Below are 21,019 nucleotides of genomic sequence, written 5' to 3'. Positions count from 1 at the left end.
CAAGCATGAAGGTATATCTTGCTGCAAAGTCCAATGCAACATTTCTTCTACAAAAGGAAAAATTGGACAACCCAGAATGTCTATCAACAGAAAATTGGTTAAATTATTTTATATATTATATTTAAATGTTTATATATCTACATTATGAAATACAACCCATCTGTTTAAAAATGGGCAGATATAGAAAGATGCATACAGTATATTGTTAATTTTAAGAAAACAAAGCAAGATGGACCACGGAAAGCAAGATTAAGTGGCCACAGACTGTCGACAGGGTTATCTGTCAGCATTCACTTTTTTATACATTTTGATCATGTCTGAATGCTTTCTAAATAAACACATATTATTTGTACTCAGAAAAAAATAAGGATATAATTTAGAAGCTCATAAGTGTTTTGAGAAAGACGAAAAGACTAAATACAATGTGGTGTGCTGGATTGGTTCCTGTAACAGCACTGCTGGGAAAACTGGTGAAATCTGAATGAAGTCTGGAGTTTCCTGGATAGTATTGCACCGGTGTTAATTTCCTAGTTTTGACAAGTGTGCCATGGTTAAGTAAGATGTTAAATTTAGGGGAAGCTGCATGAAGAGTATATGAAAAAATAACAGACAAAAAAGATTTTGAGAAAGAAAAAAGAGTATACGAGAACTCTCTGTGCTATCTTTGCAACTTTTCTGTAAATTTAAAATAATCCAGGGACTTCCCTGACAGTCCAGTGGTTAAGACTCTGCGCTCCCAATGCAGGGGGCACAGGTTCAATCTCTGGTCGGGGAACTAAGGTCCCGCATTCTGCACAGCAAGGCCAAAAAAAAAAAAAAAAAAGCCCAAAATAAAAAGTTAACTAAAAAATAAAAATACTAAAGGAGCATGCTGGGTGGCCTTCCTGTGGGGCCTCTGAGGATCTCATCAGCCTCTGCTGGGAGTTGTCATCTTATTAGAATTTCAATCATGGGCCCCTTATAGCAATCATAATTTTCTTTAGAAGTAGGAGCTGGTGTTTATCACACCAGCAGGGTCTGGTTTCCTTCAGTAAAAATACTGAGGAGAAAGCAGAGTGAGTCCTATAACATCATCAATAATAAGAACAGTAATAGTAATAATATAATGGTGTATTTATTGAGGGCTCCCTGTGGGTCAGGCACTGCCGTCACAACTATACTAGTTAAGGCTCAGTCTTAGCCCCATTTTACAGAGGAGGACATGAACTTGCCCACTGTTAACGTCGCTGGCACAGTGAAGATCTGGGAATTGAGCCCAGATCAGCCTGAGCCTGAAGCCACTGCTTGTAACCTCTGCCTCTCCTTCCTCCCCAGTCATTGCCTCCTTAGATCTGCCAACAACAGGCCTTGGGCTCAAGCCATTAATCCTCTCTCCTGTTGGGAATCTCTTTCAGGAATGCATAGAATGTTTTCATCCATCAGCATCATCAGGTGGTGAGGGGAGACCAGGTCCCCTAGCACGGCTTCAAGTCTCTTGTTTGACCATCTGTATTCAGAAAGAGCACAGGGTCATGGGTAGGAATGTGGGCTCTGAGGCCAGACTTCCTGGGTGTAAATCCAGCTTGGCTAAGTTCTAGCCGTGTGACCCTGGGCAAGATACTTAACCTTCTGTACTTCCGTGTCCTCTCCTGGAAAATGGGAAACATAATCGTAATACTTCCAGTGGGAACTGTTGTGAAGATTAAATGGGTAATATGTGTAAAGTGCTTGGAACAGTGCCTGGCACAGAGTAAATCCTCAGCCTGTGTTTGCTGCTCTAATCACTACTGTCATCTTCACAATCACCATTGCCACCATCATCATTACATTATCATCAGCACCATCATCATCTCTAGCATCATCATCATCATCATCATCATCATCACGATCTCATCACCATCATCACCACCACCACCTCCACCACCCTCATCATCACCATCACCATCACCACCTCCACCACCCTCATCATCACCATCACCATCATCATCATCATCACGATCTCATCATCACCATCATCACCACCACCTCCACCACCCTCATCATCACCATCACCATCATCATCATCATCACGATCTCATCATCACCATCATCACCACCACCTCCACCACCCTCATCATCACCATCACCATCATCATCATCATCACGATCTCATCACCATCATCACCACCACCACCTCCACCACCCTCATCATCACCATCACCATCATCATCATCATCACGATCTCATCATCACCATCATCATCATCATCACGATCTCATCATCACCATCATCACCACCACCACCTCCACCACCCTCATCATCACCATCACCATCATCATCATCATCACGATCTCATCATCACCATCATCACCACCACCACCTCCACCACCCTCATCATCACCATCACCATCATCATCATCATCACGATCTCATCATCACCATCATCACCACCACCACCTCCACCACCCTCATCATCACCATCACCATCACCATCTCATCATCATCATCATCATCTCTATCACCATCATCATCATCATCATCATTGTGGCTGCCATCCTCAGCCAAGTGTCAGTCAATGTTGTTCACTGTCAGGGATTATGATATAACCTTGCCTGCTGAAGAAAGCCATGTAGGTCCAGCCCCACACTTCCAGTGTCACCCCTGGCCTCCAGGCCCTCCTACCTGCCCCTTCACAAGATCCCTCTGAGCATACCACCTGGAGAGGCAACCCTGGTGCCTCAGAGCCCCTGACTGTAGCCTGGGCCGATGCCCCAACTGCAGGGTCCCCTCACCGTCGGTGGGATTGGCAAACTCCTTAGGCACAGCTGCCCCATCATCCAGCTCGACAGCCTCTAGGCCTGCACGGACCCCTTCAATCTGGACCTCATGCTCTCCCGAAGCCGTGTCGTCCTCTGACCTTGCACTCTCGCCTGTGCGACGGAATTTCACCACCCTAGAGGACAGAGCAAATCTGGTCATGATGGCTAGAACTCCTCCTCAGTGGCCTTGCAGTATAGCTGTTGTGTCCAAGACAGGTGACAAGCTTTCTCTTATGGTCTAGAGAGTTGAATGGGTGGAAGAGAGGTGGGGGTGGGCATTTCTGTTGAGTTGGACTGCGGGGAGGGTAACAACTTTAAGGGCTGCCTAGTACAGTTGGACGGGTTGGGCACTGCACAACTCCAGGGGGAGCCCTGTTCACATGGTAAGTTATGTGAATGAGGATATCCTTGCACTAGACCTAAAAACTGGTCGGAAGTACATGTGTTTCAGAATTTACGTTCCTCTATCTATATCTAATGGAAGTAACAATTTGGTCACCTAAGGGTTACATTATGCCCACCAAAAGTTGCCCACACAGTGTTTTTTTTTTTTAATTTAAAGTGGATGCCAATGTTTTAAAATTAGGAGAATTCACATAAAAATCCAGATTCCCATCTCTTTCAAAAGTAGAGGGCTGGGCCTCCCTGGTGGCGCAAGTGGTTGAGAGTCCGCCTGCCGATGCAGGGGATACGGGTTCGTGCCCCGGTCTGGGAGGATCCCATATGCTGCGGAGCGGCTGGGCCCATGGGCCATGGCCGCTGAGCCTGCGCGTCCGGAGCCTGTGCTCCGCAACGGGGGAGGCCACAACAGTGAGAGGCCCGCATACCGCAAAAAAAAAAAAAAAAAAAGTAGAGGGCTTCCCTGGTGGTGCAGTGGTTGAGAGTCTGCCTGCTGGTGCGGGGGACACGGGTTCGGGCCCTGGTCTGGGGGGATCCCACGTGCCGCGGAGCAACTGGGCCTGTGAGCCACAGCTGCTGGGCCTGCGCGTCTGGAGCCTGTGCTCCGCAGCAGGAGAGGCCGCGATGGTGAGGGGCCCGCGCAATGAAGAGTGGCCCCCACTTGCCACAACTGGAGAGGGCCCTCACACAGAAAAGAAGACCCAACACAGCAAAAGTAAATAAATGAATTAATAAACTCCTACCCCCAACAACAACAACAAAAAAAGTAGAATATCTGGCCGTCTGGGGCACACATTCTGATAAGGGACCAACGTGGCCTGACCAGGGCAGTGTATCCCCTGTAGATGGGACACACGATGCACAGGTGACCACAGTCTCGTCCTCTCCAAATAACTTCCAGCCCTGACAGTCTCCTGCCACTTACCTTTTTTTTTTTTGTGGTACACAGGCCTCTCACTGTTGTGGCCTCTCCTGTTGTGGAGCACAGGCTCTGGATGCACAGGCTCAGCAGCCATGGCTCACGGGCCCAGCCGCTCCGCGGCATGTGGGATCTTCCCAGACCAGGGCACGAACCCGTGTCCCCTGCATCGGCAGGCGGACTCTCAACCACTGCGCCACCAGGGAAGCCCATCCTGCCACTTATCTTTACACTTGCTCTGTGTTCCACTCGGCACTTTGTCCCCTTTGTCTGGCCCTGTAGGCATCTGAGTTTGAGACTCCATGGACTCCACTCTCAACACAATACATTCCTTCACACTGCGCTACTTCTTGTTACTCTGGGAAACGCCTTGACTTCTCTGAGCAGCAACTTCTTAATCTGGGCTCAGAGGCAAAAATACGTGTCTCCTCCAACTTCCTCACCCCCAAACACAAAACACCTGCTCTCTGCCAGCCCTGTGGTGGGTTTCAGGGTGACGGCAGTAACAGGAGAGATGAGTCCCTACCCTCCCAGGAGAGAGTCATATGGAATGAGTAATGCCCATTTCCCCCAGAGCTTTGAAACAAGGAGTCTGCGATGACATGGGCATGAAGGGCGGAGGGCTGAGGAGGGCAAATCTGGGCCACGTTTTTAAAAGGTAAAAATGGAGAAATTTCTAAGTAAAAAATATTGCTATCAACATCATCATCAATTAATTATTGCATTATTCCGTACATTTCACCAAGAATAACTGGTACTCTGGCATAGAAAGGGTAAATCTTCAGATTCCAGAAGACTGGGGAACATTCCCTGCTTGTGAATTTGGAGAAAAGACAGATGAAATCACGGCAATTTTGTAAATACCCGAAACTCCATTTGATGGCAAGGCTGGGCTTGGAAAGCTCCAGCTGTCAATCTCATCTTGGGTTGGAAATACGCAGCAGGGCGTAGAGCACAGGGTTTGCAGGCAGATCGGCTGGGATTGAAGCTTGGAGCAAACACTCCATCCCATCCACCACCACCACTGCACTCTCCACCACGCCCACCACCGTCTAGCAGCATCTGTGCCTCGTTCTAGGTGTTGCTTTCCATGCACTCGTTCTGCACGACAGCTCTATGAGGTTGGTGTTATTATCACCATTTTACAGACAAGAAAACTGAGGCCCCAAAAGTCACAGGACTTACCCCTGGTCACAGAGCTAAAAAGGCATGGAGCCAGGGTTCACCCCCAGGTCTGTCTGATCAAAACCTTGTGTTTCTGGCCAAAGACAGGATACCATTCAAACCCTTCCATTACTCCCCATTTACTCCATTCCCCCCATCCAAAATCTTTTTTTTTTAATTCTTATTTATTTATTTAACAACTTTATTGGAGTATAATTGCTTCACAATGGTGTATTAGTTTCTGCTTTATAACAAAGTGAATCAGTTATACATATACATCTGTTCCCATATCCCTTCCCTCTTGCGTCTCCCTCCCTCCCACCCTCCCTATCCCACCCCCCAGGCGGTCAGAAAGCACCGAGCTGATCTCCCTGTGTTATGCGGCTGCTTCCCACTAGCTTGGTAGTGTATATATGTCCATGCCTCTCTCTCACTCTGTCACAGCTTACCCTTCCCCCTCCCCATATCCTCAAGTCCATCTTTTATTTTGAAATATTTAAAGAATATAAGATTGAATAGATAACAATGAGAGAAATGTCTCTGATTCTGCTGTCCAGCTTAAAGACTAGACACTACTAGTAGGTGGAACCATATGAAATTGTCAACACTTGACTATAATTCAGTTGAAGCCACCATGTCTCTTTTCCAGTCTCCATCTCTCACATTTTCATCATTAATACTCTTCCTTGATCAGTGCTCTTCACAGGCATCGTTATTTGACTTCACCCTCACAATAACCCTGAGAGGTGGTGACCATTACCATCCCCACAGCATAAGATATATCTATAGTCACTCTGAGCCTCAGTTTACCTTGCTATAAATTAGGTGTAATAGTTTTGTCATAGGTCAAATTCCTTAGAAGCAGAGCCTAAAATGGGATTCTCTTTTTTTCAACTGTGGTAAAATACACATAACATTAAATTCAACGTTGTAACCCTGTTTAAGTGTAGAGTTCTGTGGCATTAAATACATATACAATATTGTGCAACCATCACCACTGTCCATTTCCAGAACTTTTTCATCTTCCCAAACTGAAACTCTGTACCCACTAAACACTGACTTCCAATCCCCTTTCCCCACCAGCCCCTGGCAAGCTCCATTCTACTTTTTGCCTCTATGAATCTGACTACTCTAGGGACCCCACATAAGTGGAATCATACAGTAGTTGTCTTTTCGTGATTGGCTTATTTCACTTAGCATAACACCTTCAAGGTTCATTCATGTTGTTACATGTGTCAGAATTTCCATCTTTTTTAAAGGCTGGATAACGTTCCATTGTATGAAATGGGATCCACAGGGAGCTCTGGAGTGTGAATTGTGCCATGGAGATTGTCCCACCTAGAGGTCTGGGGGCTGGGCTCGAATCAGTCAATCACTGGTCATGCCACCCCAGGGATGGAAGGCATAACTTCCCAGGTATCCCCAGGTGAAGTGACTCCCCTCAGTCAAGGGAAACCCTCCAGAGGTGACTGCAGCTGTGAGCTGTGAGCGCCCATGACTGGCAGCAGCTGGGGGATGATCAATCTGGTAAAGGGAATCTGGGACAGGCACCAAGGGTATCTGCTACAAATAATAGCCCTCCAACCATACAGCTATTTATTGAGCACTTACTAAATGCTAAGAGCTATGCCTTTTACATTATCTCCTGTTAGTTACCCTGATGATCAACCTATGAATTAGTTAATGTTATTATCCCCATTGTACAGATGAGAAAACAAATGCTCAGAGAGGTTAAGACACTTGCCTGAGGTCACACAGCTTGAAAGAACTGAGGCTTCAGCCTGGATGTCTTTGGTGTTAGAGCCCTGGGTCCTAATCACTAAGCACCAGCGCCTCTCTCGAGCATTCACCTGTGTCTGGGGAATGAATGTGAAGCCCCAACTCAGCTGCCCTGTGTGGGTGGGCGTGCCAGAGAGTGGATAACGATGTGACCTGGAGCAGGAACTGAAAGGCACAGCTCGATTCCAGCCTGGCTGACAGCTAGCTCTTCAGGTTGTCACATTTGTGCAGGGGTTCTTGAGCTGGATGGAGCCTCAAAATCCCTGTGGGGTTGGTCACAACACAGAAGTCGGGGCCCCACTCCAAGAGGGTCTGACTCAGAAAGTCTCAGTTGGAGACTGAGATTTTGCATTTCCAGCACGTTCCCAGGTGGTGCTGCTCTGGCTGATGCAACGACCGAATTAGCGCATTAGAGGCAGGCAAACAATTCTGCCCACCCCACCTTCCCCACCCCTAGTGCTGAGGGGCGAAGGCTCCTACTCTGTTGGCTGAGCTGGGTGCCTGCAGCTTACCCTCCTCACCTGAGAGGCCCAGAACCCCTGTGGCACAGGACTCAGACAAACATCCCTGCAGTCCAGAGCTGGGGTTTCCTTTGCAGCTGGAAGGCAGGTGTCACCTGGGAGCAAAGGCCAGGAGACAGACTGCCTTAGGCTTAGATATCTGGCATGAAGTTGGAATCTGGGGCTTCATTTAAGCAACACTTCTACAGCAAGAGCACCATTTTATTCACAGTATGTATTGTGTTGGCCAAAAAGTTCATTCGGGCTTTTCGTAAAATATGGAAAACCCGAACGAAGTTTTTGGCCACCCCAAAATTTATTTGGGGGTAGCTTTGAGGGATGCAGATGGGGATTATGGGGGATGCTCTGAAGCCAGTGCCTACAAACTGAGTCTCAAATCCCCCAAGCCATACTGATGTGTAGCATTTGCCAATATCTGTGGGGTAAATACTCCCACTGTGACCAATTTTAAGCTCTCAATGGTTAAATAACAGGCTCTGGGATGTTCTGAATATTTGACAATCTGCTCACTAGAGCTTCTGTGAGCAGCCTCCAGCATAACTACTGTAAAAAGTCCTCAAATCACTGTCACAAGCTACAACACAGATGAACCTTGAAACACGATGCTGAGTGAAAGAAGCCAGACACAGAGAGTCACACATGTATGATTCCATTTATGTGAAGCAACTTCATAGAGACAGAGAGCAGATCAGTGGTTGCCAGGGGCTGGGGAAAGAGGGGTGGGGAGTGACTGCCTAATGGGTACAGAATTTCCTTTTGGGGTGATGAAAATGTTCTGGAATTAGATAGAGGTGAAGGTTGTACAACACTGTGAATGTACGTCCATGTTCACAGCAGCACTATTCACGATAGCCCAAAGGTGAAAACAACCCAGGTGTACATCAGTGGATGGGTGGACAAGCGAAATACAGTCTATACATAAAATGGAATATTATGCAGTTTCAAAAAGGAAGGGAGGGCCTCCCTGGTGGCGCAAGTGGTTGAGAGTCCGCCTGCCGATGCAGGGGATACGGGTTCGTGCCCCGGTCTGGGAGGATCCCATATGCCGCGGAGCGGCTGGGCCCGTGAGCCATGGCCGCTGAGCCTGCGCGTCCGGAGCCTGCGCGTCCGGAGCCTGTGCTCCGCAACGGGGGAGGCCACAACAGTGAGAGGCCCGCGTACCGCAAAAAAAAAAAAAAAAAAAAAAAAAGGAAGGGAAAGGGGAATTCCCTGGTGGTCCAGTGGTTAGGTCTCCGTGCTTTCACTGTCAAGGGCCCGGGTTCAATCCCTCGTGAGGGAACTGAGATCCCACAAGCTGCACAGCCAAAAAACAAAGAAAAAACAGAAACAAAAAAGGAAGGAAATTCTGACACGTGCTATAATATGGATGAACCTTGAAGACATTATGCTAAGTGAAATATGCCAGTCCCCAAAAGACAAATACTGCATGATTCCACTTACATAAGATACTTAGAGTAGTCAAATTCAGAGACAGAAAGTAGAATGGTGGTTATCAGGGGCTGGGAGAGGAAGGAATGGGGACTTAGTGTTTAATAGGTACAGAGTTTCAGTTTGGGAAGATGAAAACTTTCCGGAGATGGATGGTAGTGATGGTTGCACAACAATGTGAAGCACTTAATGCCACAAAACTGTACTCTTAAAAATGGTTAAAATGGTAAATTTTATCTTATGTGTATTTTGCCATTCCCCCTCCCCGCAAAAGCCCCAAACCCTCAAGCCTTAGCACTGCCGTGGATATTATTACTTCTTAGTGAAATAAGTCTGACAGAGAAAGACAAATACTGTATGTTATCACTTATATGTGGAATCTAAAAGATGAAACAAACTAGTGAATGTAACAAAAAAGAAACAGACCTATGGATATAGAGAACAAACAAGTGGTTACCAGTGGGGAGAGGGAAGGGGGTAGGGACAAGACAGGGGTATGGGATTGAAATATAAACTACTATGTATAAAATAGATAAGCAACAGGATATATTATACAGCACAGGGAATACAGCCAATATTTTATAATAATATAAATGGAGTCTAATCTTTAAAAGTTGTGAATCACTATGTTGTACACCTGAAACCAACATAATATTGTAAATCAACTATACCTCAATAAAAAATTTTATGTATATATCCACATGTATTTTGTAATTTTTATATATAAATAATTACATATGTATATATATTTGTATAGTTATAAATTTATATATATTTATACATTATTTTATACATTTATAGATCAATATATAATGTTTCTAAATATATTTGTAAATATAAATAAATATGTATTTAAATATAATACATGTGGATGTATATATTACTACATAGATATTCCTGCACATTGTGAGAAAAGCTGCAAATAAAACGAACCTGATGCAGTGAGAGGCTAGCAGGGGAGGGGATGACATTTCAACTCTGCAAGCCACCAAGGTGTGGTGCGAAGTGGGTTCCAGGGAGGGAACAACAAAGGAGTAGGACACCCTGTCCCCAGGAAGCAACCTCCCAAATCAAAAACATAAACAGTCCCCCAAGGTATTTGTAGAAGATAGAAATGTAGAGAATTATTAAGCGCAGTAAGGAAATGAACATTTATGTGCATTATCAATGCCTTTTCAGGGGTGAGGGGAAGGCCCATGGCTCGCCCTTGACTCTGCAGGTAACGTCACAGAAGGAGATGGCTATGTGGCCTGACACTCTCCCTCTCATCACATCCTCTCCTCCAGGACCGTCCAAGGCTCTGTGCTTCCTTCTGTGACTAATAGCGACCACTGCAACCTTTTGGGAAGGTAATCTGTGTTATCTTTCAAATTTTTCAGTGCTTTGAGCTCCCACCCAGAATGCGTTCTGCTGGCAATTCATTGTGGGGACAGGCACAGTAGGCAACGATTTACCCTACAAATAATGGCAGATATGGATTGTTAGCTTGCGTGTGTCGAGTCTAGTGTTTGCACTGTGCATCGATTATCTTATTTATTCCCACTTTCATTGTCTCCTTTTTACAGATGAGGACACTCAAGCACAGAGGGGCTGGGAGCTTGCCCAAGGTCACATAGTAAGTGTCTAGGCTTTGGTAAAGCCATCGGACTTCAGTGTCCCTGCTCCCAGCCACCCTGCTGTATTCTCTTCTGGTGCTAGCACACTCTTTGCAGCTTTGCTGTGGTGATACCAAACCAGAAACAATCTTCAGGAAAGGAGTAATTAGACAGACGATGGCACATCCACTAAAGAAAATGTTAAAAAAATTTTATTTATATTGATCTGTACCACATCAGCCGAAGGTGGAAACAACTTAAGTGGTCATCAGTGGACGAATGGAGAAACAAAGTGTGGTCTATCCATACAAGGGAATATTATTCAGTCTTAAAAAGGATGGAAATTCTGACCCGTGCTACAACATGGATGTACTTTGAAGACATAGTGCTAAGTGAAATAAGGCCAACACGAAAGGACAATTATTGTACGAGTCCACCTATCTGAGAGGGCCTAGAATAGCAAATTCACAGAGAGAGAAAGTACAACAGTGGTCACCAGGTGATGGGGGTGGTGCGGAGGGGAATGGGGAGTTAGTGTTTAACGGGTACAGAGTTTCAGCTGCGAAAGATAAGAAAATTCTGGAGATAGATGGTGGGAAAGGTAACACAATATTATGAATGTAATTCATACTGCTAACTGTACAATTTAAATTATTGAAATGGTAAATTTTATTGTGTATATTTTGACGCAATAAACACACACACAATAAACACACACACACGTTGGTTGCAAGAACCAACAGGAAAAGATTGCTGGGGCTCATTTTTTTTTTTTTTTTTTTTTGGCTGCACCAGGCAGCTTGCGGGATCTTAGTTCCTCAGCCGGATATCAAACCTGGGCTTCCGGCAGTGAGAGTGCTGAGTCCTAATCACTGGACCACCAAGGAATTCCCGCTGGGGCTCCTTATTAAATGTGCTAGACTATGGTCCCGCGATCTAGGTCCTCGGTACTAAGACTTAAGTGTGGTCTCGAACCAGAGGCCCCAGCCTCCCCTAGGGATGTGGTAGAAATGTCTCGGGCCCTGACCCAGATCTACTGAATCAGCATCTGCATTTTAACCAGGTCCCTAGTGAATTTGTGTGCATGTTCAAGTGGGCTCAAGAATATTTTTGCTTCTACAGTCAAACATTCTGGAAGGATACTTAAGAAGCCTAAGACTGGTTGCATCTGGGAAGGAGGATTGGATGGGAATGGGGAGTTTTAAGGAAAAGAAAAATTTTTTTTTAACTTTTCATTTTGGATCCCGCTGCAATATGTAAATTTTTTAACCTGCACATCTATTAGTGAAATAATCAATATAAATCACAATAGCGACTATTCACAGAGCTCTTGTTGGTCTTGTAACATCAGCTAAGCATGTTACAGACTCGTTCGGCTGTGAAATGGGATGAGGACAGGCTTGCAGGACCACGGTGAAGATGAACTGAGATTGATGAACAGGAAACTGAGGGGCATGGTGTCAATATTGGCTTTCCTCCAACCCAGCTTGGTTCAAGTCACCTTTCTGCCTTGAGCGTGGAGTACACTGACCTTTGTGAAATTCGACTTTGAGAAAATGGCTTAGCTCCCTGGAGTTTTAAACCGGGATGTGTTCACATTCCTTCTCTGGCAATTCACTAGAAGCCAGGGCCCTTTATTTATTAGAACTTGTTTTAAGACGATGTAAAGAGAGACCTCTGACATTAAATTATACTCAGAAAGCCAGACTACATTTTGAATCGGCTGGGTTCCTGAAAGCAGTTATCAGCTACATGAGCCGATTTCCCAAGGGAAAAAAAAAAAGTAATATGACAGAAAAAGAAAATAGCAGTGGCATATGTTAAATATATGAGGGCTTCGAAACAAGCTGGCTAATTTCTTGGCATTTGTTGTGTATATATAGCATATAATTTACCAAAATAGCAGGGAACATTTGTTTTACATAATTTTGCTGTTGAAAGAAGATAAGAGCTTGAGGAAATAGCTGTCAACCCAAAGATCTCTCTTGTACCATCATGTAATTCACCTCCGTACCTTAAATTAGGGTCTGAGACTTGATTAGGGTAAAGACTTGATTTCTTTTCATCTCAGCTTCTGGATATTTATCCCCTGAGTTCGTGAATCTATCAGACTGAAAAGGAAGCTTGTACCTGTGTGTGACTATTACAGGGTAGCATTTAATGTCTGAAGAGAGGGGGATTGTCATAGAGAGAAGAGCCCAACTCTGCAAACAGACTGATTTGGGTGTGAATCCCCTGCCCACCCCATTCAGTAGCTATGAGGTTAGGTTAGGTTACTTTACTTCTCTGGGTCTCAGTTTCCTGCTGGTAGAAGGGAAATGGTAATTCCTATCTCACGGGGTTGCCATGGAGACTAAAGGAGTTGAACATCTCAAAGAGCCTGGCTCCATCATCCTTCAGTATTCTAATAAGTTTATTGAGTGCTGACTATGTGCTGAAGGCTGGGATACAATAGGAGATAAAATACACCTGCCCTCCTGAAGTAGATGCCCTAGCTGGGAAGACGGTTAATGTACTAGTAAACAAGAAATCGTTAGACATTTGCAAATGAATGAATCTTGAGAGGGAAACAGACAGGGTGCCAAGATAGAGAATTTGGAGGGAAGAGTAGTCAGGATAGACTTCCCTGAGGTCTGAGGACCAGGAGAGTCCCACACAGACAGGGGAGGAGGAGAGAGAACAGCCAGTGCAAAGACCCAGAGGTAGGACCAAGGAGTAGAGGTCAGAGAAACAGGCTGAATTATAGAGAGCTCTGGAGACCACAGGGAGGATTTTTCATGTTATCCTAAGACCAATGGGATGCCACTGAAAGGTTTCAAGTAGGGGTGACACAGTGGAAGATGATCAGAGTTGGTTTAAGGAAGATCATTCAGGCACATTTTTCTACAAGAGGAGGAATAGATAGGGGAGACTGTTTTAAAATATAAGTTAAAAAATTTTTGTGTGTGTGTCACACTTTTATTTATTTATTTATTGGCCCTGCAGCATGTGGGATCTTAGTTCCCTGACCAGTGATCGAACCTGTGCCCCCTGAATTGGAGCGCACAGTCTTAACCACTGCACTGCCAGGGAAGTCCCTAAAATACAGGTTTTATTATTATTTAGGTGCGTCAAGGCAAACAGATCAGGAGACAACTGCCTTTGAAAAGACTAGACTCTGTTATACTCACAGATTCCAAGAAGAGGGGGTACACCACACCTGGGAAGCCAAATGGGAAAGCACCAGGGTCAATAACAAGGCAAGAGTGAGGGGAAAATGTGGGCAAGTCTTTACTGTGGTTTCCATAGGAAGGAAAAGGTGACGCAGGGTCACCAGGCTGAGGATTGGCTAGCCTGAGTAACTTCTCCAGGCTCTGAGCATAGGGACTGTCTCCAGTTGTCTGGTATTTGGCTCTGGAGTGATTAGGGCAGGTGGATTAATGGCTCTGGATTGCTTGGTTTGCACTCGAAAAGTACACTGGCAGGTGAGTTATTTACTAATTAACCCTGGGAGGGGAGTGCCCTCCAGGACCTTTGAGGCCCTAAGATGTCCAAACATCAGAACATAGAAAATAAAAAAGCATGATTAACACACAAAGATGGGGAGAGAAAGCAGGGAGACCGTGTGGTCAGCTGAGTGAGAAGTGATGGTGGCTTGGACCAGGGGGTACAGCAGGGTGGGTGGGCAGTGGGGTGCTGGAGCTTTTATTATTCACCTCCCCACCCTGACCCCCCACTCTTCCAATCAGTGGAGGAAAACAGTCACACAGGGAGGCCCATCTGCAAAGCTAACCAGCAAAGGGCCGAGTTATAACAAGTGTCCTCAGGTTTGGGGAACTCAGTCAACAAAACTGACGACCAGCACCCCTGGGCTCCGTCCCAGGTACTCAGCTACATCACACTGGGACTTCTTTGGAATCTGAAACCTACTGACAAATGGGGTTAGATGCTGTGGACCTGGAGCAGAGAAACTGCCAGGGTCACTGACAAATGGACTTGCTTTGCCTCCTTCAGTATAAGGCCTGGGGACTAGCTGATCTGATTTGGTTAGAGTCTTCTCAGGGGCTGAACCTCTGTCTTCCAATATTTGAACTTCTGGCATGTGACAGAAGGTGCTTGTTCAAGTTGGACCCTGAGGATAGAGCTTGAACTGCTGGATATAAAGAGGGAAACAGATTTCAACAAAATATAAGGAGGCTTCTCAGGTAGAGAAGTCCAGAGATGAAAAAGGCTGCTTTAGATGGTAGTGGGCTCCCCTTCATGAAAGGTCTAGGAAAGGCAGGTGTCCACGTGTATGGTCTCAGGAGTAATGATGTTTAATATGTAGCCCTCAGCATGCCAAGGCAAGCCTAAATGCTATATATACTTATATACAGTAAATATATAGATAGCATATATATTTTTTTGAGTTTTTGTGGCATTATATTTAGTCATCTTGGCTGGTTTAATCACATTGTTGTTGTTTATTTTTTGGCTGCCGCCGCATGGCATATGGGACCTCAGTTCCCCGACCAGGGATCGAACCCACGCCACCTCCATTGGAAGCATGGAGTCATAACCACTGGACCGACAGGGAAACCCCTAGCATATGTATGTCTTATATAATCTCTTCAGCAACCCTAGGAGGGAGGTGTTATTAATATCCCCAGTTTATAGACAAGTAAACTGAGGCTCTGGCCCAAGTTCCCTAGAGTGTATATAGTATCCTAGGTTCCTGGCCTGAGTAGCTCCAGAACCCATGATCTTAACCAGAAGCAGATGCTTCTCTGAGGCCAGGAGTACCTACCCCCTAGGGAACCAATTACAATGCCGATTCCTGGCCATTCTCCAGACCTAAAGCTTTTGCACCTCTGTGAGCAGGGCCCAGGAATCTGAATTTTAATAAGATGTTGATGATGGCCACAGATGTTTAGAAGCCACTACTTGGATCCCCTCTTGCGTGGAATTGAGAATATGAGGTATAAGGGGTTGGAGTGATGACTTTTAAGGTCCTTTCCATTCCTGAATGTCTAGAAGTCTATAATTAATGGAATATATAGTTCTCTGTGGATTTTATTTTTTTGTATTTTCCTGCCACCCCCCATTGACCTGAATGGCATTGAGCTTGTTCGCTGGATAATGGACCAATAGCTTATATTCTAGACAAAAGGCAATGAACACAAATAAATAGTTAAAATTTGTTAAGCCCTCACCACGTGCTGGGAGCTCCACTAAGTATTTTACGAGCCTTATGCCCTGTGAAGTTGATGCTATTACTATCCCCACTTTACAGATGATGAAACTGAGGCCCAGAGAAGAAAAGTAACTTGCCCAAGGTTACCTTCCAAGTCAGCAGTAAAGTCAGAATTCAAATCCAGGTCTACTTGAGCAGAGAGGCCACACACGTAATCATTCTGTGATGTGGCCTCAGTGGGGGGGATGGGTAACTTCTAATTGGGGGCACTGAAAGCCTGGGGGACAACTTTCCAGGCAGTTTTTCTTTGCAACTTATTTACTCACTCCTTCATTCAACAAGCAGTGGTTCTCAAGGGGCAGCCATTCAGTCTCCCAGGAGACACCGGCAATGTCTGGAGACAGTTTTGATTGTCACAACTTGGAGGGGTAGTTGGTGGTTGTGACATCCTGTGGGTAGAGGCCGGGGATGCTGCTAAACATCCTATAATGTCTAGGACAGCCCCTCATGACAAAGTGTCATCTGGTCTAAAATGTGAATAGCGTTGAGGTTAAAAACCCCATGTTTAAGAAAGAGATGCTCTTAATAATGACACCAGAATAATCACCATAAGCCAGATGGTACCAGGCACATCCATCTAGAGAGTTTAGGATCACAGTCTTTTAAAGCCAAAAATGGGGACTTCCCTGGTGGTCCAGTGGGTAAGACTCCATGCTCCCAATGCAGGGGGCCTGGGTTTGATCCCTGGTCCGGGAACTAGATCCTGCATGCATGCCACAACTAAGAAATCAGCATGCCTCAACGAAGATCCCGTGTGCTGCAACTAAGACCAGGCGCAGCCAAAATAAAATAAAATAAATATTTTTTTAAAAAGCCAAAAATGCCCTTGAAGGTGGCCCAGGCACCCTCTTATGTCTCAGGGAAGTTCAATGAATTGCCCAAGATCACATAATGATTCACATTCAGATCTATTATTCTTTTAGACAGCCCAGAGAAGAGCTTGGCTGGGCTGTAAAGCCACTGTCAGGGTCAGTAGAACAACCCTCTCTAAGGCCTAAGACCACCTAAACAATGGCCTCTTTGCAAGGAGATCTTCTTTCTTTGGCCTCCAGACTGTTCCTCTTAAGTCACTGAAACACATATTCCCTAGAGGTGAAGCTGGCTGGCATGTGTTTGAAACGGTGGGGTGTGAGCAGCTTTGAGCCTGCGAGTTGTTTTTTATTTTTTTTTAAATTGAAGTATAGATGATTTACAATGTTGTGTTAGTTTCTGGTGTACAGCAAAGTGATTCAGTTATACATATATATACATATTCTTTTTCATATTTTTTCCATTACGGTTTACTACAGGACATTGAATATAGTTCCCTGTGCTCTACAGTAGGACATTGTTTATCTATTTCATATACAGTAGTGTGTATCTGCTAATCCCAAACTCCTAATTTATGCCTCCCCCACTCCCTTTCCCTTTTGGTAACCGTAAGTTTGTTTTCTATGTCTCTGAGTCTGTTTTTGTTTTGCAAATAAGTTCATTTCTATCATATTTTAGATTCCACATATAAGTGATATTATATGGTATGTCTTTCTCCTTCTGACTTACTTTGCTTAGTATGATAATCTCTAGGTCCATCCACGTTGCTGCAAATGGCATTATTTCATTCCTTTTTAATGCCTGAGTCATATTCCAATTTGTATATATACACCACATCTTCTTTATCCATTCGTCTATTGATGGACACTTAAGTCGTTTCCATGTCTTGGCTATTGTAAATAGTGCTGCTATGAATATTGGGGTGCATGTATCTTTTCGAATTATGGTTTTCTCTGTGTATGTGCCCAGGAGTGGGATTGCAGGATCATATGGTAACTCTATTTTTAGTTTTTTAAGGAACCTCCATATTGTTCTCCATAGTGGTTGCACCGATGTATAGTCCTACCAACAATGTAGGAGGGTCCCCTTTTCTCCACACCCTCTCCAGCATTTGTTATTTGTAGACTTTTTGATGATGGCCATTCTGACCATGTGAAGTGATACCTCATTGTAGTTTTTTTGTTTTGTTTTGTTTTGTTTTAAGAAACTTAGTATTATCTTTATCTTTATTTATTTATTTATTTTGCTGCTCAGCATGTGGGATCTTAGTTCCCTGACCACGGATCGAACCCACGCCCCCTGTATTGGAAGCTCGGAGTCTTAACCACTGGACTGCCAGGGAGGTCCCCTCATTGTAGTTTTGATTTGCATTTCTCTACTAATTAGCGATGCTGAGCGTCTTTTCATGTGCCTATTGGCCATCTGTATGTCTTCTTTGGAGGAATGTCTGTTTAGGTCTTCTGCCCATATTTGGATTGGGTTGTTTGGTTTTTTGTTACTCAGTTGTATGGAGCTTGAGTTTTTAAAAGCCTGTGGTGGGTTAACCTTGAGGATTCCTAGGCTATTACAATAACTCCCTACTTTTTGCCTGAGGTGGGTGACAATGAAACTCCCATTTCTCCTCCTTGGCCAGGAATCCTTTCCTTTTGCCCCGATGAGCCTCAGGGGGATGGGAGCCAACATGAAGTCCCACGTGTGCCTTAGCCGCCTACTCTGGTCCTGTCTCTGTGCAGCAGTCTCCTCATTTAGAGGAAACAAAACCTGCTTCCAGTTCCTTCCCTAGAGCCAAGAATGAATCCTTATGGGCACAAAGAACTTGCCTGGGACAATTTCAAGAATGTAGTCATATAATCAGTAAGTCAAACTGCATTCTCTCAACCTCCCTGATTTAATGGAAGGGGATAGGGAAGCAGAATGGCAAACAGGATGAAACAAGGTTATGTGTGATCTTTCCATGGGGACTCAGTGCTTTAGCTGCTAAAACTTAATAATGGTGGCCCCCACTGTCAAGGAGAATGATTAAACTGATGGACAGATTTTTCTGATTTTTTTCATTCATACAGTTTTTATTTAATCCTTTGGCCTGGTCTATACTGAAATCCAGTATCAGATGGAATCTAGGCAATGCCCCACCTTCTTGGGATACATTAGACCCCCGCCGTGTGTGAAGCTTTCATACTAGTAAGTAAGGACAGACACTAAACAATAAGTAAGCAAATTACATGGTATGTTAGTAGGTGATACGTGCTATAAAAAAAGAAAAAGGCAGTCTGTATATCTTCTTTAGAGAAATGTCTATTTAGGTCTTCTGCCCATTTTTGGATTGGGTTGTTTGTTTTTTTGCTATTGAGCTGCATGAGTTGCTTATAAATTTTGGAGATTAATCCGATGAATGGATAAAGAAGATGTGGCACATATATACAATGGACTATTACTCAGCCATAAAAAGAAACGAAATTGAGCTATTTGTAATGAGGTGAATAGACCTAGAGTCTGTCATACAGAGTGAAGTAAGTCAGAAAGAGAAAGAAAAATACCGTATGCTAACACATATATATGGAATTTAAGAAAAAAAAATGTCATGAAGAACCTAGGGATAAAACAGGAATAAAGACACAGATCTACTTGAGAATGGACTTGAGGATATGGGGAGGGGGAGGGTAAGCTGTGACAAAGCGAGAGAGAGACATGGACATATATACACTACCAAACGTAAGGTAGATAGCTAGTGGGAAGCAGTCGCATAGCACAGGGAGATCAGCTCGGTGCTTTGTGACCACGTGGAGGGGTGGGATAGGGAGGGTGGGAGGGAGGGAGACGCAAGAGGGAAGAGATATGGGAACAGATGTATATGTATAACTGATTCACTTTGTTATAAAGCAGAAACTAATAAAAAAATAAAAAAAATAAAAAAAATAAAAGAAAATAAAAAAAGAAAAAGGGCTTCCCTGGTGGCGCAGTGGTTGAGAGTCCGCCTGCCGATGCAGGGGACACGGGTTCGTGCCCTGGTCTGGGAAGATCCCACATGCCGCGGAGCGGCTGAGCCCATGAGCCATGGCCGTTGAGCCTGTGCATCCAGAGCCTGTGCTCCACAACGGGAGAGGCCACAACAGTGAGAGGCCCGCGTACCGCAAAAAAAAAAAAAAAAAAAGAAAAGAAAAAAAAGAAAAAGCTGAACACAGTCTGAAAGATGGAGGAAACGGGCTGCAATTTTTTTCAATTATGGTAAAATACACATAAGATAAAATTTATCATTTTAACCATTTTTTAAAAGAGTACAGTTCAGTGGTATTAACTATATTCACAATGTTGTACAACAATTACCACTGTCCATCCACTGAACTCTTTTCATCTTGTAAAACTGAAACTCTGTACCCACTACACAGATCCCCCTACTCCACTTCCCCAGCCTCTGGCAACTGCCATTCTACTTTATGTCTCTATGAATTTGATTACTTTAGGAACCTCATATAGTGGAATCATACACCAGTTGTCCTTTGGTGTCTGGCTTATTTCACTTAGCATAATGTCCTCAAGGTTTATCCATGTTGTAGCATGTGTCAGCATTTCCCTCCTTTTTAAGACTAAACAATATTCCACTGTATGGATAGACCACATTTGTTTATCCACTCATCCATGAAGGGACACTTGGGTTGCTTCCACCTTTTGGCTATTGCAAATAATGCTGCTATGACACTGGCTGTACAAATATCTCCTCAGTACTCTGTTTTCAATTCTTTTGTGGGCATATACCCAGAAGTGGAATTGCTGGGTCATATGGTAATTCTATTTTTAATTTTTTGAGGAACCACTGTACTGTTTTCCATGGAGGCTGCACCATTTGTGACTCTCGCCAACAGTCAGTGTGTAAGAACTCCAATTTCTCCACATCCTCACCAACACTTGTTATTTTTATTTATTTTTGGTAGTTGCCATCCTAATGGCTGTGAGAGAGGGCTGCAAATTTTAAGGAAGTGGTCAGGGCAGGCTTTGGTGAGATGGTGGCATTTGAGACTTGACAAAGGTGAAGCAGATACTTTGCAGAAGAGCTTTATAGGCAGAGAGAACAGTGGGTCCTGGGGCAGAAGCCTACCTGGTGTGTTTGAGGCAAAACAAGGAGACAGAATGGCTGCGTGAGGGGGTGGGAGACTAGAAGAGACAAGGTCAGATGGGAGCCCTGGAGGGTTTTGAACAGAGGAGGGATGTGACCTGACTTTTAAAGAATCCCTCTGGTGCTGTGTTGAGAATGGGCTGTAGGGAGACAAGGGCAGGAGCAGGAAGACCAGAAAGATGACCACTGGAATCAACCCAGGTGAGAGATGATGGGGACTTGAACCAAGGACTGGCAGTAGAGGTGGAGAGAAGTGGTAGGAGTTTAGATGTAGCTCAAAGGCAGGACCAATAGAATCTCCCAA

At 44.6% G+C, this 21,019-nt stretch overlaps 1 protein-coding gene across 4 annotated transcripts in view; it reads right to left on the bottom strand.

Annotated features, from left to right (window-relative positions):
* SVOP (SV2 related protein) overlaps positions 1–21,019 on the bottom strand; it is an 85,875-nt gene that overhangs the window by 60,590 nt on the left and 4,266 nt on the right. For all 4 annotated transcript variants that reach the window (XR_009534563.1, XM_060119699.1, XM_060119700.1 and 1 more), the window contains exon 2: positions 2,751–2,911. Coding sequence is in view for 3 of the 4 variants with exons in the window: in XM_060119699.1 (XP_059975682.1) it covers positions 2,751–2,911 (161 nt within the window). In the remaining variant the exon portion in view is untranslated. The remainder of the gene's footprint in view (positions 1–2,750; positions 2,912–21,019) is intronic.

Source organism: Mesoplodon densirostris, chromosome 15 (assembly GCF_025265405.1).
Source record: "Mesoplodon densirostris isolate mMesDen1 chromosome 15, mMesDen1 primary haplotype, whole genome shotgun sequence".
Taxonomy (NCBI): Eukaryota; Metazoa; Chordata; class Mammalia; order Artiodactyla; family Ziphiidae; genus Mesoplodon; species Mesoplodon densirostris.
This window is presented reverse-complemented; position numbering and strand designations above follow the sequence as displayed.